The following is a 19,362-nucleotide window of genomic DNA, read 5'->3' as shown; positions in this document are numbered from 1 at the left end:
TTTACAATATTATACAGATATGGGAACGGTTATCCAGAATGCTTGGGATCTGGGGTTTTCCAGGTAACGGAATTTTCCGTAATTTGGATCTTCATACCTTAAAGGAGAACTAAAGCCTAACTAAAGAAGGAGCTAGAAATGTTGTACTTTATGTTTTGGGCTTCTGTACCAGTCCAAGGCAACCACAGCCCTTTAGCAGTAAAGATCTCTGTCTCCAAAGATGCCCCAGTAGCTCCCCATCTTCTTTTCTGCTGATTCACTGCACATGCTCTGTGCTGCTGTCACTTACTGAGTTTAGGGACCCACTCACAATATCTTGTACTTGATCCCAACTAAGATTTAATGAATCCTTATTGGAAGCTAAACCAGCCTGTTGGATTTATTTAAAGGAGAAGGAAAGGTTAAAACTAGGTATGTCAATAGAAACACTGCATTTCTTTCCTTCTATTGTGTACACATGGGCTTCTGTATCAGACTCCCTGTTTTCAGCATAAACCTCTTTGCCCCAGGCGTGAGCATGCTCAGTTTGCTCCCCCCCATCTCTGCTGTAATCTGAGCCCTTAGCTATAAGTGAACAGGGAGAGACTCCGGCAGGAAGTGATGTCACACCAAGCTAATACTGCAGCTGCTATCCTAAACAAACAGAGAGCTTCTAGACTCTAGAGCGTTTTACTCAGGTATGGTAAAACATCCTACAGAATAAATATAGCATTCTAGCTTGCACTATTGTGGCTAATCTATTGGCAATAAAATGCCTCCGTAGCTTTCCTTCTCCTTTAAGGTTTAAATGATTTTATAGTAGATTTAATGTATGAAGATCAGTTATCTGGAAAACCCCAGGTCGCAAGGATACTGGATAACGGGTCCCATACCTGTATATATAATATATGTAGTTGCAGATGATAAGGCTACTAGTATAACAAATTGGGCTTGTGTGGGCACCAAGCATTTGTATAAATGATTTATTTATAATCACAATTAACCCCGTTTGCTTCATATATGTTTTTTTAAACATTGTAGGCATATTCCCTTGTCCCATACAGTACTCTTGGATTATTTATGCAGTGAGAGAAGACACATAAAATCCTGTAAAATACGGAGAAGCCTGTACTGGGCCAGTGGAGAACTCGCCGTGAACTTCTTCCTTCAATGTTTGGGAAGAACAGAAACGAGGGCACGACTGCTGTGAATCACGTGGCTTCCAGTTTATCAGGCTCAACCACTCAAATAATTGTACAGAGGTACAGGTGTGGGATCCCTTATCCAGAAACCTTTTATACATAAAGCCATCGCTCAAAGAGACTTTTTTCCCCCCTGTAGTTTTCTATAGAGATTATACACAAGACTGTCTGTGTGTAACACATGTATCATCTCAGCAGATATTAGAAGAGTAAAGTGTCAGAAGAACAGTCACAGGGGGTGTAGAAAAAGCTACAGACACAGATTTGGTTCTCTCCCATATAAAAGAGGCCCACTAGGTGTTGCCACATAAGAGGCTTTTTGCCCACTATGACTGACACAAACATTTGCCCCTCGTGCCAATTTCGGTCAGACTAGGGGAGAGGCCCATTTTAAACAGAAATGATAGATATCTGCTTGATCCCTGGCCACATATCAGTTGAGAAGGCTGTCATTTTGGGACCCTACATGAGCTAAAAAACTGCCAACTCACCCTGGAGAGGCAGAACTGGCAGTTGTTTTGTACATGAACAACCAGCTTACTGTTCCTTATCAAATGGACCATGTGCTGCCTCATGAATAGTAGGTGGGATTTGTATGTCATTTTTATTTGTGCTTCTGTGCATTTTTTTTTGGCAAATGCAAGTCCTGTCCTGCAGAGCTTTCAATCAAAATGGCCAACAGGCAGAGGCAAATAAGTGCCTTGCGCAGTCACTTGGGTCATCTTCCCCAGTACATAGTACCCAAAATAATAAGCAGCTAGACCTGCCTAGTGTTTATAAGGATATCATTTACAGGATCTTCATTGTGTATTATATAGTGGATAATGTACCCCCTACTGTAATTTATAAAGATATTATGTCACAGAGGAGTTATGTGACCATATAAAAGCACGAGGCCGAAGGCCTTTTATACAGGTCACATAACTCTGAGGTGACTTCTGATATCTTTATAAATTTCAGTAGGGGGTTCATTATGCATTATAATCTACATTTGTGTGAAATGCCGGGTGGAGGGGTCGGCGTCCAATTACGGACGCCGGCATCCAATTTGGGTGCGCCGGCGTGCAATTTGGACGTGCAGCATCAAATTCGGACGCGCTGCGTCAAATTCGCCGGCCGGGGACCCCCTGTTATAAACGGCGTGCTCTGACGTCAGAACGCGTCGTTTATAAGGATATAATTTACAGTCTGGTCCCATAGGGAAATGAGCAGACTGTAGAGAGAGAGACAGACACACACACACCCCCCTCCATCAAGTACTTGTATAGAGCAACATGGGAGGCCAGACCGTTTGAAGTAATAATTTATTGATCAGAGTTCTATTTAGTACAACAATTATTGGTGACCAAACAAATGTTTACAGCTGATGGATAGTTATTTACAAACACGCTGAAATGAAATCCCAATCAGTAAGTGTGCGGCTGATCACACACAATCACACCAATAACAAACATGCTTTGCACAATACAGAGGTGTTAGCACATTACTCATTGCCCAAATCTCACCCCTCTGCCTTTTCACTCCACTCACTGAGAGGCTTCTTACTGAAACCATGTTTGTAGGTATTTATATGTACGAGGGTGTCGACTGTTGAGAGAAACTTGTACATTTAGACAAGGCACCGTCACAGTCCTCAGATTGACTTCCCTGCCAGTTCCTCATATCCAGGAGCACAAGGGGAGCAATGCTAGTCATTTATCCACAGTCCCTTCACTGAAGCAAGCAACATGGCAGCACCAACGGAGAGAACTGCACATACCAATGTCGTGGGCAAATAATATAACATCTATCCACTTACAGTGCTAGACTGCATTCCCACTCCCACAGCGTGCTGATTTTAAAGCTGGGGTTCTCCATACCCTACAACCCAGATGTATTTTATATTGTAATTTACTACTAATTTACTACTCACTATGCATTTTTTGGAGTCGCTGCACACTTACAGTACCTGATCACCCACATTAACAACCCGATCAGCCACCCCCTGTAATTTGCACCCCATTTAATGCACCCCCCCACCATCAAACCCTTAAAGGATAAATAAACCTTAAAAATAAGTTGTCAGGAGAAAGAAAGCAGGTTGTTTTGATGTTTTTCTGGTTAGGAAAGATGTGAGAAAGGTTTCTAATTGTATTCCTAAGCAGAAGAACATCAGAGCAGCCTCTTTCTTTCTCCTGACAACTTCCTTGACTACTTGCTGGTCAGACTGGTCGGCAAATAACCAGCAGGTGGCGCTGCGTAACAAAATTCATTCATATTAACAGTACATGTATCCCTTAATATCTTGGAATCAAAACAAAATAAATAATGAATGTACATTGCAAAAGTGCTTAGAATAGCCCCCTCATCAATTTAACATTTATTTATTTAAGGTTTACTTATGTGAACTAGAAAAACGTGGATTGCAGCCTGTGCGTAACAGGGATGGAGAAGATGTCGCCCAGGCCCGGACTGGCAATCTGTGGGTTCTGGCATATGCCAGAGGGGCTGCTATAAGGTCCCATTGAAAGTCAGTATTTAGTGGGCTGGTGGGAGCTGTTTGGATCTCTGTGTGGGCTGATTGGGCCTCTGTGTACCTGAAATGCCAGGGCCTATTTAATTCTCTGTCCGGACCTGGCCCAGACACATCCAATATTTAACCTACCTGGTCAGGGTATGTAGTTAATGCAGAAAAACAAAGCTAGCCGTGATGTAATTAATGAGTGGGTATATAAACCCTTGCTAGTGCTCTAGGTGAAAAGTTGAAGCACCATCTTTACAGCATTAAACCAATTCCAAGCTTTACTATAAAATACTTTGCCATTGGATGGAGTTGAAATGTGGCCCCTGCTAAAAATGGGCCCTATCCTCTTATAGGCAATTGTCACATGGAATTGTATTTCCGTTAAACAACACCAGCCCTTCCCAGAAAACACACTAGAGAGTTTTTTGTCCCAAGAGCCACCAGTTTGCCACATTTAAATCAATGGGTGGAGGCAGTAAAGACGTCGGAGGCTTCTCTGCCCGCTGAAACACATAATGGGACAAGTCTCACAAACCAAAATATAATGTGACTTGTGCTAGTGGTGTTAAGTTATACCATTTCCTCAGGCAGTTGATGGGTGGGGCAACGGGAAAAATAAGATTTGATATTTACATTGAAAAACAAATGGACAAAGTAACATTTCATTGCAGGCTGTCATCTGTGCTCTAACGAGGCTGATGGAAGAGGCTATAGAAATAATATGGATGCCCTATGCTCTAGCCTCCCCTTATTCCACTACAGCCATTGTGTATGTGTCCATTACAGTCAGTGCAGCTAGTAACTTGCCGGTGGATCGTGGCTCTGGGCCGGAGTAACTGCTTCTTATTGTCCAATAACTTAACTTTTCTCTAATCAGAGCCGAAGAAAGTTGGAGAATTAGCTTAAAGGGGTGGTTCACCTTATGTTAGAGAATGGCTAATTCTAAGCAGCTTTTCAGTTGGCGTTCATTTTTTCTTTCCAACTTTCAAATGGGGGTCACTGACCCCATCTAAAAACAAATGCTCTGTAAGGCAACACATTTATTGTCATTGCTAGTTTTTATTACTCCTCTTTCTATTCAGGCCTCTCCTATTCAATTTCCAGTCTCCTGTATGTAAACAATGCAATCGGCTCATTTCCCAGGGCCACTCGCTGGATTATGGTCCATCTTCTCCTCCACATCAGGAGGTAAATTCATCTACCCTCTAATAGTATTCTAAATCCTCGAAACGAATGCTCCTCTCAGCACTTTTGCAATTTACATGATTTTTGTCTAGTTTTCAAGATATTAGCAGTTTTTACAATCCTAATACTACAACGGCACCTGCTGTTCCATTAGTCAGCAGAAGAAAGTCTGGAAAGTGATGTTGCCCTGCTTAGAACTGACCAGAGAAACGGCAGTTGAGTGAGTGCCCTGCTCCGTAACATTAGTTTCCCAGGAGAGCAGCGCCCAGCGCCGATCCGCGCCTTTATGCCGCCTGAGGCGGCCTTCCGTTGCCGCCCCGACCCCTCCTCATGGCGCTGCACGACGCTAGTGCAGAGAGCGCAATTGCGGAAATGCGGCTCTAAGTTACCAGGAGCGGCATTTTTTCCGCCCCTGGTAACCAAGGGGGCGCTGCCACCTGAGGCGAGTGGATCAACTCGCCTCTCCTCTGCTGACTAATGTCATTTTCTGCCGATTGCAGCCACAGAGCTATACTGAGCAGCAGGTGTTTTTCAAATGCATTATTTATTTATTTTAAAGTTGCTAAAAATGTCATGAAAACTCAAAAAAAAATTGGATATCTAGGATTGAGTGAATGATGCTCCTGGGAAGAATGTTGAAGGTGATTTACACTGTAACTATGATGTTTGCATAATTCATTCTATTCTATTTTGTGGGTGATGTAATTCTGTACTTAACGTCAAAGAAGCTGTTTATACACTGAATACAGTAATATGGTTCATCTAGCGTAGGCTTGTCTGCCATAATAGAACATTCAGGTGGTGCCTGTTAGTGTGACCCATATCTCTTCTACATGTCAGCTAAATGGACTGTGCTTTTTACACTAAACCCTGCTATTACAACTACCTATGAATGACTGATTACATAGTACCGGTATAGTAACAGCAACACGGGGCTATTAGTATCTAGGGGACGTGCAGTGAGCCGGCATTTCTGACTCAGTAGTACAGCCATTGTCAGAGTTTGTGTGCGACTACTACACACTGAGTTACAGCTACGACTCTCAACTTCATCTCTCAATATTAAAAAGATTATTTCCCTTTTGGAAACACATGTTAAACTGATATCTATATATATATATATATATATATATATATATTTACATCATTCCTGTGCTCCTCTCATCACTCGCCCACACACAATATTCTATCTTCTGTTGTTGGAAGTTTCTTTAAAGGGCATGTAAAGGCAAAAAAATAAAATCCCATTTTTACTTTCTTTAATGAAAAAGAAACCTATATCCAATATACTTTAATTAAAAAATATGTACCGTTTTTATAAGAAACCTGACTATGCAGTGAAATTCTCCCTTCATTTACTGCTGTGGATAGGAATTGTCAGATGGTCCCTAACTGCTGAGCAGGGAAACAATTATACTTAGTCTTGGTCTTGCAAAGATGTTTATCAAAGTTACAAGATGGTGACCCCCTGTAGCCAACTTTGAAAGCATAAATTATTTGTTTGATTAGGCTTGTGGTGCAGTAAGTTCATGTGTAGATTTAGTATACAAAATACAGCATTTCTAGCCTTATTCTATTTTAGACTTTACATGCCCTTTAAGAGATACTGTCCTGGGAAAACATGTTTTTTTGAAAACGCATCAGTTAATAGTGCTACTCCAGCAGAATTCTGCACCAAAATCCATTTTTCAAAAGAGCAAACAGATTTTGTTATATTCAGTTTTGAAATCTGACACGGGCTAGACATATTGTCAGTTTCCCAGCTGCCCCCAGCCATGTGACTTGTGTCACTCTTTACTGATAAAGAGTGATATCACCCCTCCCCCCCCCAGCAGCCTAACAACAGAACAATGGGAAGGAGTGATATCACCCCTCCCCCCCAGCAGCCTAACAACAGAACAATGGGAAGGTAACCAGATAACAGTTCCCTAACACAAGATAACAGCTGAAACTAAAGCTGGCCATAGATGCAAAGATCCGATCGTACGAATCATCGTACGATCGGACTTTCCCATCTCCTGACCAGCCACTAACCATTCAGATCAAAGTCTTACCAGTCAGATTAGTTAAAGAACAGATCAGCAATGTTCTGCCCCTGACAGCAATCGTACGATATCTATGTCTAACCAAAGCTAGTGACAGTCTCCCACTGAAAATCGTACGATCGGCAATACACGCTGAGATATTATCGGCAGCCGACAGAAATTTTCTAACCTGTCCGATCGACCAAACGACCGATCTCCGCCGGACGAAAAATGTCAGGACTCTCCACACACGGTTCGCAAATCGTACGAATCCTCGATTCGTACGATCAGATCTTTGCGTCTATGGCCATCTTAAGAAATAAGATGTGGCTAATGGCGGAGCTCTACCCTTGCACGCCAGCTCCTGCTGAACTGCAGCTCTCGCGATAGATCGGCTCCTTCCAGCCGGCTTCCACTTACACGCTTCTGTTACCGCTGTATAGCGCTGTTCAAAGCATTATCGGAGTCTGGCAGGTTAGTATCAAATAATTGGCTTTATTGAGCGCTTTAAAATAGCTGAGGAGGGGGATTCACATCTAACGCGTTTCGTGTCAGTAAACCTGACACTTCATCAGAGGTTTACTGACACGAAACGCGTTAGATGTGAATCCCCCTCCTCCGCTATTTTAAAGCGCTCAATAAAGCCAATTATTTGATACTAGCCTGCCAGACTCCGATAATGCTTTGAACAAGATAACAGCTGCCTGGTAGATCTAAGAACAACACTCAATAGTAAAAGCCAAGTCCCACTGAGACTGATTCAGTTACATTAAGTGGGAGAAATAAGAGCAGCCTGCCAGAAAGTAGTTCCATCTTAAAGTGCAGGCCCAAGTCACATGACTGGGGCAGCTAGGAAACTGACAATATGTCTAGCCCCATGTCAGATTTCAAAATTAAGCTAAATGATACAGAATCCTATGGATTTATAGTAAGAATGTGTAATTATACCTTCTGTATTTCTATGTGCCCAACCTATACACACAAATGCATAGACAGACAGACACCTAGTACCTAACCATGTCCTCCTGTTACAATAGAAAATACATGTCAAGTCTGAAGTAGCGTTCATCTGATGTATATTTTCCCCAGCAGACAGGAGGGGGCAGATTTATTAAGAGTCAAATTGAAAATTCAAATTTTCAAATGTTTTTATGGTCAAAACTCTCAAATTCAATTGTGAATTATCCAAACTCGATTCGAGTTTAAATTTCAATTTCGAGATTTATCACACTCTGGCCCTTTAAGAACTCGAATTCAACTATTCGCCTAGCACCTGCCAAGTTCATGTATAAGTCAATGGGAGAGGCCCAGGGACCAATTTGGACGTTAGTAGCCTTCTTGACATTTGAGTTTTTTTTCGGAGAAAAAACTCAAATCGAGTTTGGTCGAATGAGATTCAATGTTTTCGAGTCGGTGAAATTTGTTCGAGTCTATTAAATAACCCCCCAATCGAATTTCGAGAATATTCAAATTAAATAGTTTCAAATAACTCACATGAATTCGATATTCGACCTTTAATAAATGTGCCTCGAGATGTCCTACGGTGTGAATAGAATATCCCTACAATACAGAGGTGCCATATTGCCTCCCACTGAAGATCAATTCTATCTGCTCAAGAACATCAGTACCTTTCCTGATGATGGTGCCAATCCTATATCAGAATGTATAGATTTACGTCTACATTAATTAAACCTTAATTAAACAAAATAGATTTCCCTTTTAAAATGAGATGGGAAACCGAACCTGGTTAGGGAGGATACATTTTTACAAGCAGAATGTTATTGGTTGGCTCCAGGGATTCATGGATGTGACCGAGTTTAAAGCCACCACAAAAGATGATTTAGAATGTGATTATACCCAAAGTTTATCTTTACTATTCCTCTCTCAGCATCTGTTTCTCTTCATTCTCTCTTCATGCAGGAGTTGGGTGTCAGATAGTTATTGACAGTTAGATCCAATATATCTTATAGGGGGGCTTCCTTTCCTAGCAGATTAATTAGAGCTCACTCAAATAACTGATTCCAGTACAAACAAAATCTAACAAAATAACTGCCTTTTGCACAATTTCTGCATGTAGAGAGACATGATGTCTGGTGATTTTAATAGAGTGGGCTCTAATACATCTTCTAGGCAAAAGGTAGTCCTGCAGCGGGTCGGGTACCCCCGGGTTACCCACAAAATCCTGCGGGTTGCAGGTAGAAGTTTCGGGAGCGGGTATAGACGCGGGTCGGCCGTTCTCCGGGTTTGCGGGTCGCAGGTCTTCTCAATAGACAGTTTTACTCCTTTTTTTTTCTGATCATGCCTACTTCTAATGATGTCACTTCCGGTTTACAATGACAGCTCTTCCTGTTTCTCGGGTCGGGTAGCGGGTCCAAGCGGGTAAGTATGTGTGTGTTGCGGGTCTGGGTTTGGGTTTAACAAATTGGTTCAGCGCAGGACTCTAGCAAAAGGAGCCCCCAATAAGATATATTGGATCTAACTGTCAATGAAAATCTGACACCCAACTCCTGAATGAAGACCGAATGAGGAGAAGCAGATGCTGAGAGAGGAATAGTGAAGATAAACTTGATTATTTCAGAAACTGAACATCATTTTTAATTGATTATATTTAGAAAACCTCTTATTTCAGTATGCTGTATCTTATATTGAATTTTCATTTTCGCGATTGTTCCCCTTTAAGAGATTCCGATTCTGTTGCTGCAGCAAACAATATGGTACCTGCTTCTCAGAAGTCTAAATGTAAATAAGCAAGGAAGAAATGTTCTCTGAGTACAATCAGCTATGTCCTTACACTTCATCCTATGAAATGAAAGGACGAAGCCCCAGTTATCACTGATAGACCATTTCTATATGGATGAAACCCTAAGTTGCCCAATATTTTGCAGCAATGGAATCCTGTTGGCTGTTCTTGGTTTCAATTCTGTAAGTGACTCCAATATGGAAAGTGGTTCCAATAATGAAACGGTGGGCCCGTTGGTCTTGGTTCCGATGCTGAATGAGATGTTGAGGCGATGGAATATGTACAGTTGGATTGGTGGAGAAATCCAGGCTCCAAGAGTGCAAATAAAAGTCCTGCCTGTGTATTTCCCTTATCAATGCAAATGAGTGAGTGCTCCATTCCCGACACACAGAGAAATAACTGGTGCAGATTCACAGACGCGGTGCGGTTCCTGTTTCGGGATTTGGCACTAGAGCTCACGTGTTCATGGCCTGGAGACAATACTGGCAAACTCTTAGCACTTCCTCAAACAAGTGTAGTGAAACATGGAAATCCAAGTGGGTTCCAGCAGACCCAGACTGGAGCTTGGAACAAACGTAGCTTTTGTTCTTTTTATTATTAGTGAGCTTCCCCCATATTTTCAGTCATTTGTGTAGGTGAATTCATTTTTCTTGGCTGTAAACCTTGTGCATTTGTAAACAGATGCGGAATTTCCTTCTTCTATGGTTTATGCTTGAAGTGAGCTTCCACTGAAACAAAGATACGTATGATAATGTTAGCTGAGCATCTCCAGCGCTGCAGTAACACACATAAAATTGGGTGCCCCATCCAACATCTAGCACCTTATCTTATTGCACTGGAAACTCCACCACCTTATCTTATTGCACTGGAAACTCTAGCACCTTATCTTATTGTACTGGAAACTCTAGCACCTTATCTTATTGCACTGGAAACTTTAGCACTTTATCTTATTGCACTGGAAACTCTAGCACCTTATCTTATTGCAGTGGAAACTCTAGCACCTTATCTTATTGCAGTGGAAACTCTAGCACCTTATCTTATTGCACTGGAAACTCTAGCACCTTATCTTATTGCACTGGAAACTCTAGCACCTTATCTTATTGCACTGGAAACTTTAGCACCTTATCTTATTGCACTGGAAACTCCACCACCTTATCTTATTGCACTGGAACTCTAGCACCTTATCTTATTGTACTTGAAACTCTAGCACCTTATCTTATTGCACTGGAAACTTTAGCACTTTATCTTATCGCACTGGAAACTCTAGCACCTTATCTTATTGCAGTGGAAACTCTAGCACCTTATCTTATTGCACTGGAAACTCGAGCACCTTATCTTATTGCACTGGAAACTCGAGCACCTTATCTTATTGCACTGGAAACTCGAGCACCTTATCTTATTGCACTGGAAACTCGAGCACCTTATCTTATTGCACTGGAAACTCGAGCACCTTATCTTATTGCACTGGAAACTCTAGCACCTTATCTTATTGCCCTGGAAACTCTAGCACCTTATTGTATTGCACTGGGAACTCTAGCACCTTATCTTATTGCACTGGAAACTCTAGCACCTTATCTTATTGCACTGGAAACTCTAGCACCTTATCTTATTGCACTGGGAACTCTAGCACCTTATCTTATTGCACTGGAAACTCCACCAACTTATCTTATTGCACTGGAAACTCTAGCACCTTATCTTATTGCACTGGAAACTCGATCACCTTATCTTATTGCACTGGAAACTCCACCAACTTATCTTATTGCACTGGAAACTCTAGCACCTTATCTTATTGCACTGGAAACTCTAGCACCTTATCTTATTGCACTGGAAACTCTAGCACCTTATCTTATTGCACTGGGAACTCTAGCACCTTATCTTATTGCACTGGAAACTCCACCAACTTATCTTATTGCACTGGAAACTCTAGCACCTTATCTTATTGCACTGGAAACTCCACCAACTTATCTTATTGCACTGGAAACTCTAGCACCTTATCTTATTGTACTGGAAACTCTAGCGCCTTATCTTATTGCAGTGGAAACTATAGCACCTTATCCTATTGCACTGGAAACTCTAGCACCTTATCTTATTGCACTGGAAACTCTAGCACCTTATCTTATTGCACTGGAAACCCTAGCACCTTATCTTATTGTACTGGAAACTCTAGCACCTTATCTTATTGCACTGGAAACTTTAGCACTTTATCTTATTGCACTGGAAACTCTAGCACCTTATCTTATTGCAGTGGAAACTCTAGCACCTTATCTTATTGCAGTGGAAACTCTAGCACCTTATCTTATTGCACTGGAAACTCTAGCACCTTATCTTATTGCACTGGAAACTCTAGCACCTTATCTTATTGCACTGGACACTTTAGCACCTTATCTTATTGCACTGGAAACTCCACCACCTTATCTTATTGCACTGGAAACTCTAGCACCTTATCTTATTGCCCTGGAAACTCTAGCACCTTATTGTATTGCACTGGAAACTTTAGCACTTTATCTTATCGCACTGGAAACTCTAGCATCTTATCTTATTGCACTGGAAACTCTAGCACCTTATCTTATTGTACTGGAAACTCTAGCACCTTATTTTATTGCACTGGAAACTCTAGCACCTTATCTTATTGCACTGGAAACTCTAGCACCTAATCTTATTGCACTGGAAACTCTAGCACCTTATCTTATTGCACTGGAAACTCTAGCACCTTATCTTATTGCACTGGAAACTCTAGCACCTTATCTTATTGCACTGGAAACTCTAGCACCTTATCTTATTGCACTGGAAACTCTAGCACCTTATCTTATTGTACTGGAAACTCTAGCACCTTATCCTATTGCACTGGAAACTCTAGCACCTTATCTTATTGCACTGGAAACTCTAGCACCTTATCTTATTGTACTGGAAACTCTAGCACCTTATCCTATTGCACTGGAAACTCTAGCACCTTATCTTATTGCACTGGGAACTCTAGCACCTTATTTTATTGTACTGGAAACTCTAGCACCTTATCTTATTGCACTGGGAACTCTAGCACCATCTCAAAGAAACACTAATTTCCAAAATCAACCAAGTTTTCCATTAGTCTGGAAGGTATCAACTGCTTTGGGTCTCCCTAGAGAGCCAGCACTACAGGTATGGGATCACTGTTGTAATACAGGGTCACACCATAATTTTGTCCCACCAGCTAAATATCTTGATTATCTTTCCTTTGGCAATAATATATCACAGTTTCTAATATGATATTTCCCTACCTGCAAATTCCTGTGGGAGCATAGGCCGACTGAGAACTGTTCTGAAAGCCGCCATCCACTCGGCACGATCAGAGTCAGTCTCACATGCAAACAAGAACTTCCTATCCGGAGTGACTATAGTGATGCCGTACTGCCAGTGGTTCCCCTGCGTGGAGCTTGGAAGTCCTTCTTGTACTTCGTAGTTGTTCTCTGCACTCCCAATAAAAACCTCTCCTTTGGCGAATGCGTCCTGCGGAACATTTACACAGCAGCACATTAAGACTAGACACACACCTCACTCAAAGAATCCCTATATGATCCTATGGACGGCTGCAGTTGTCTGTGGATCTGATAAATATATTGTATGTATCGATATCATTTTACGTGAACAAAGTCGACTTACCAATGGATCTTTGAAGTACATTAACCTTCTGTCGTCCAGAGTAAACCATCGTTTTTTAAAGCCTTCTGTATGCTACAGAAATCAGTGATAAAAGCATGAATATTTTTCATATGAAATACAATGCAGTATAGATCAAGTTTTGAACTGTTAGCTGATCCCTATGTTTAATAGTTGGGTAACTGTCATTCCAGAGGAGATGGCATTTAGCACTCTGGACTATTCTTCATTGCCCCAGCCCTGGAGAACGTTCTACATATATTTTTGCTGCTTCTTTTTAGGAGGAACAACTGCAGCTACTAAAGCTGATAAATACCCTACTGTGCCATTGTAAAAGTGTGTACTGTCTCTAATGCTTTTATTGTTTCCCTATAACAACCCCCTAAATAAAATCATTCCACGTGTCTGCTCTTATCCCCAAACCCCCTGCTAGGTAAGAAGAGATCAATTCACAGACCTTTGGACCAGTTTTTTCCATGAATCCTTCTTTCAGAAAATTCCTTGTCAGTTTTGGCACCAGCTGAAAGGGAAAGTTGGACAATGTGCAGATTCAGGGTTACACAGAGACTGAAATACTGTTTTACTGAATGAGTTTATAGCTGTTAAACTATATATTTACATGAAATGGCATTTAGAAGCCTTTATTCGTTATCCAAATTAATCTCTTTGGAATACAAACTTTGTTGGGCCCCTCTATTTCTATAAGGTAGAAATGGACTTGATAAATGAGTCCTTATATTACTTAAAGGGCATGTAAAGTCTAAAATAAAATAAGGCTAGAAATGTGGTATTTTGTATAATAAATATAAACATGAACTTACTGCACCTCAAGCCTAATCAAACAAATAATTTATGCTTTCAAAGTTGGCTACAGGGGGTCACCATCTTGTAACTTTGTTAAACATCTTTGCAAGACTAAGACTGTGCACATGCTCAGTGTGGTCTGGGCTGCTTAGGGATCGTCATAAACAAAGCTGCTTGAGTTCTGCATGGCTCGGAAGTAAGGCGGGGGCTCCCCCTGCTGTTCATAACTATGATTGAATACAGCATTTCTAGCCTTATTCTATTTTAGACTTTACATGCCCTTTAAAAACAAAAACTCTCTAAAATACACAATGCTAATTAGGAATTAATTTAGATTTACATTGCAGTCTGCAGCAGTGCCAATTAATAACCAGTCCTGCAGCATCAGTAACCTCACTTTCCAGTAATGTAGCGATGAGTAGCTTGAATGAAACACTGCAATAGACATGTTGCTCCTTGTCTGGGCTTAACTGTAACACTCACCTCAACGTCCCGGGCACGGGGATAAGCCACTTGTAAGTAGTGAAAGCGTGCAGCTCGTATGGCATTGAACCAATCTACAATCTCCTGTAAATAATAATTCAATTGTTTATGGGCTGAGTTTGTTGCACAGAACAATGCACAAAGTGAGTTGTAACGGATTAGGGGAACTGGTAAAACTTTTAGACCACTGTAATATAATTAAAAGAGGAAATTGGAGGTTTCACGACCCTGCGAGTTTCTGTTTCCATTGTATTTTAATCTGTATTCTGCCAAATACTCTTTCTAGTGCTTGGGACGCAAACATTGTTATTGTCCAGTAGGTGGCGCTGTGGTGTTGTGGCATATAGCAGCCAGTGTCACATTGCGTGACCTTTATTACTGAGCGTTATTATAAGAACGAGGAAACTCCCAGCAGAAATGCCCTTCCCAGGTATCAGGTGCAGGTTGATATCAGAGAGTACACAAGCCTGTGATTCAGTGCAAGAATACACACACTGAATGTGCTACACTGATTATTACAGCCCAGCCTGCAGGGTATTTAGGGCTCCGATATCACAGAAATTGCCACCAGATTATTTACTGGCCAACTGATAAATTAGAACCAATCCCCGAAACCTCTTTATACTTTGCCAAATAAGTAACGTGTGTCTTGTTTAGAATGAAAATTCGACAGTAATTTCTAGCCTGACATCAGACAGGTCCATACTGGGACCCCTGTTCTCACCAAAGTTGTGGGGTCTGTTCCATTGTCTTTACCCCTTTCATGGGCTCTCCCTTTCCCCTCTATTATTCTTCCTCACCATTTCTTTTTCCATTTTTACTCCCTTCAGCACGTTACTGGGTGGCACTTTCATAATAGGCCCTGGCATTTCACTAAGGTCATAGCAGTACCCTACATGCCAAAAATACAGCACAGGTATATGTCATTTTACAGCATCACCTATGGAATTTTCTCCCCCCATAGCTGTGAATGATCTGGTCAAATGACACCTGATAACGTGTCTTCTCCAGCAGGCATGCTCTGGGTCAGTGCTGTCCAACTTCTATGGTACCGAGGGCCAAAATTTTACTGCCCTATGTGGTGGAGGGCCGATAATAGAAGTCAGTGTTGGCCACGCCCCTTTTAAACCACACCCACTGTAAACCACACCCACATTACCACAAGAACTTTTAAGATCATATCCACATTAACAGTGGTAGCACACCAAAAAAAACAAATGGTTGTTGCTCACTGCAGGGAAATCCCTCATCACTCATATGTGAAAAATTTAAGTTATGTTAAAAACATACCCTTAAATCCCTATGCCTCATCCTCCCTTGTGGATAATACAGCAACCCCCCAACACATGATTAAACACCTTAGGGGCCCTTAACAACAATTTCCAAATGCTAACAAACCCCCAGAGAATGGCACACACAAGCAGCGCTGGGCAAGCAGAGAATGGCACAAACAAGCAACACTGGGCAAGCAGAGAATGGCACAAACAAGTAGCACTGGGCAAGCAGAGAATGGCACACACAAGCAGCACTGGGCAAGCAGAGAATGGCACAAACAAGTAGCACTGGGCAAGCAGATAATGGCATACACAAGCAGCATTGGGCAAGCAGAGAATGGCACACACAAGCAGCACTGGGCAAGCAGAGAATGGCACACACAAGCAGCACTGGGCAAGCAGAGAATGGCACAAACAAGTAGCACTGGGCAAGCAGAGAATGGCACACACAAGCAGCACTGGGCAAGCAGAGAATGGCACAAACAAGTAGCACTGGGCAAGCAGATAATGGCATACACAAGCAGCATTGGGCAAGCAGAGAATGGCACACACAAGCAGCACTGGGCAAGCAGAGAATGGCACACACAAGCAGCACTGGGCAAGCAGAGAATGGCACAAACAAGTAGCACTGGGCAAGCAGATAATGGCATACACAAGCAGCATTGGGCAAGCAGAGAATGGCACACACAAGCAGCACTGGGCAAGCAGAGAATGGCACACACAAGCAGCACTGGGCAAGCAGAGAATGGCACAAACAAGCAGCACTGAGTAAGCAGAGAATGCCACACACAAGCAGCACTGAGTAAGCAGAGAATGCCACACACAAGCAGCACTGGGCAAGCAGAGAATGGCACAAACAAGCAGCACTGAGTAAGCAGAGAATGGTACACACAAGCAGCACTGAGTAAGCAGAGAATGGCACACACAAGCAGCACTGGGCAAGCAGAGAATGGCATACACAAGCAGCACTGGGCAAGCAGAGAATGGCATACACAAGCAGCACTGGGCAAGCAGAGAATGGCACACACAAGCAGCACTGGGCAAGCAGAGAATGGCACAAACAAGCAGCACTGAGTAAGCAGAGAATGCCACACACAAGCAGCACTGGGCAAGCAGAGAATGGCACAAACAAGCAGCACTGAGTAAGCAGAGAATGCCACACACAAGCAGCACTGAGTAAGCAGAGAATGCCACACACAAGCAGCACTGGGCAAGCAGAGAATGGCACAAACAAGCAGCACTGAGTAAGCAGAGAATGCCACACACAAGCAGCACTGAGTAAGCAGAGAATGCCACACACAAGCAGCACTGGGCAAGCAGAGAATGGCACAAACAAGCAGCACTGAGTAAGCAGAGAATGGTACACACAAGCAGCACTGAGTAAGCAGAGAATGGCACACACAAGCAGCACTGGGCAAGCAGAGAATGGCATACACAAGCAGCACTGGGCAAGCAGAGAATGGCACACACAAGCAGCACTGGGCAAGCAGAGAATGGCACAAACAAGCAGCACTGAGTAAGCAGAGAATGCCACACACAAGCAGCACTGGGCAAGCAGAGAATGGCACAAACAAGCAGCACTGAGTAAGCAGAGAATGGTACACACAAGCAGCACTGAGTAAGCAGAGAATGGCACACACAAGCAGCACTGGGCAAGCAGAGAATGGCACACACAAGCAGCACTGGGCAAGCAGAGAATGGCACACACAAGCAGCACTGGGCAAGCAGAGAATGGCATACACAAGCAGCACTGGGCAAGCAGAGAATGGCACACACAAGCAGCACTGGGCAAGCAGAGAATGGCACACACAAGCAGCACTGGGCAAGCAGAGAATGGCACACACAAGCAGCACTGGGCAAGCAGAGAATGGCACACACAAGCAGCACTGGGCAAGCAGAGAATGGCACAGACAAGCAGCACTGGGCAAGCAGAGAATGGCACAGACAAGCAGCACTGGGCAAGCAGAGAATGGCACAAACAAGCAGCACTGGGCAAGCAGAGAATGGTACACACAAGCAGCACTGGGCAAGCAGAGAATGGCACAAACAAGCAGCACTGGGCAAGCAGAGAATGGCACACACAAGCAGCACTGGGCAAGCAGAGAATGGCACACACAAGCAGCACTGGGCAAGCAGAGAATGGCACAGACAAGCAGCACTGGGCAAGCAGAGAATGGCACAAACAAGCAGCACTGGGCAAGCAGAGAATGGTACACAAAAGCAGCACTGGGCAAGCAGAGAATGGCACACACAAGCAGCACTGGGCAATCAGAGAATGGCACACACACAAGCAGCACTGGGCAAGCAGAGAATGACACACACACACAGGGAGGGAAGGCAGAACAGAGCAGGAGACAGGGAAAGCTATCATACAGTGACACAGTGCTGGTGCCCCATTAGCATTTTGAATAAGGTGTGAACAGGTGAACAATGTGGGCAGTTTCAGTCTGGGTCTCAGGTGTGAACAGTACAGGCGTTAGGATATAAATAATAGAGGTGTCACAAGTGTGAACAATACAAGGGATTAGAGTCTGAATTTGAGGTTTAAACAATGCAGTGGCCAGTTTATCTCTGTAGTGATACCTACCTACATATGGTAAGCATGTGGGGGGCCACAGAAGGGGGGGTTGCGGGCTGCCAGTTGGACAGCCCTGCTCTGGGTTATAACAGTGATCCCCAACCAGTGGCTCATGAGCAACATGTTACTCACCAACCCCTTGGATGTTGCTCCCAGTGGCCTCATCGCAGGTGCTTATTTTTGAATTGGTTGAATAAAAAACAGGTGTACTGCCAAACAGAGCCTCCTGTAAGATGCCAGTCCACATAGGGGCTACCAAATATACAATCACAGCCCTTATAAGGAATCCCCTGGAACTATTTTCATGCTTGTGTTGCTCCCCAACTCTTTTTACATTTGGCTCACAGGTAAAAAAGGTTGGGGATCCCCGTTTTATAACCTCTGACACCAAAAAGGATGATTCGGGTGGGTGCAGCCAATTCCAGGAGAATGTTTTTGAATTAGTAGTTGTAGAATGTGTTCCATGTTTTTGCGCCTCTACAGACAACAAGGTACGAAGGGCACAAGTATCTCCTGCTCTAACAGAAACCCCATTATTACAGTCTATGCTCCCCTTTTCTTTAGGCGCTTACCTTCCCATCCTCGTGATACACAAAGATATTCCTTGTACTGTTGTCCTTCAAGTAGGTAATTTGCAGGCCGTTTGGGTTCCCGATCTTGGTCGGCTGGAAAGTGGCGTTTATATATTCAATCTTCATAAAGGCTTTGGGCTCCCTTGCCTGGAAATACATTTATATATTCACAGTTCAGTCTGCAAAGAGAGACAGTGCCTTCCCAATGAAACTTTCAGCTAAATCAATGCAAAGGAAATGTTTGCAGTATATTTTAATAACCTATAATATAAGTGCATAACATGCCCCAACTCTAATGCCACATAGTGTACTGGAATTGTGCTGCCTCCACACCTAACTGCTACTTTGAAATCCAATCCAAACATAATATATATATAGAATA

At 42.8% G+C, this 19,362-nt stretch overlaps 1 protein-coding gene across 1 annotated transcript in view; it reads right to left on the bottom strand.

Annotated features, from left to right (window-relative positions):
* Positions 1–9,186: 9,186 nt before the first annotated feature.
* Positions 9,187–19,362, bottom strand: part of adap1.L (ArfGAP with dual PH domains 1 L homeolog) — a 107,003-nt gene continuing 96,827 nt past the window's right edge. The window contains 6 exon segments of the mRNA NM_001093532.1: positions 9,187–10,361; positions 12,891–13,119; positions 13,273–13,344; positions 13,727–13,789; positions 14,557–14,640; positions 18,981–19,127. Of these exon segments, the coding sequence (NP_001087001.1) occupies positions 10,333–10,361; positions 12,891–13,119; positions 13,273–13,344; positions 13,727–13,789; positions 14,557–14,640; positions 18,981–19,127 (624 nt within the window). The 3' untranslated portion in view covers positions 9,187–10,332.

The sequence above is a fragment of the Xenopus laevis genome, chromosome 9_10L (assembly GCF_017654675.1).
Source record: "Xenopus laevis strain J_2021 chromosome 9_10L, Xenopus_laevis_v10.1, whole genome shotgun sequence".
Classification (NCBI taxonomy): domain Eukaryota; kingdom Metazoa; phylum Chordata; class Amphibia; order Anura; family Pipidae; genus Xenopus; species Xenopus laevis.
This window is presented reverse-complemented; position numbering and strand designations above follow the sequence as displayed.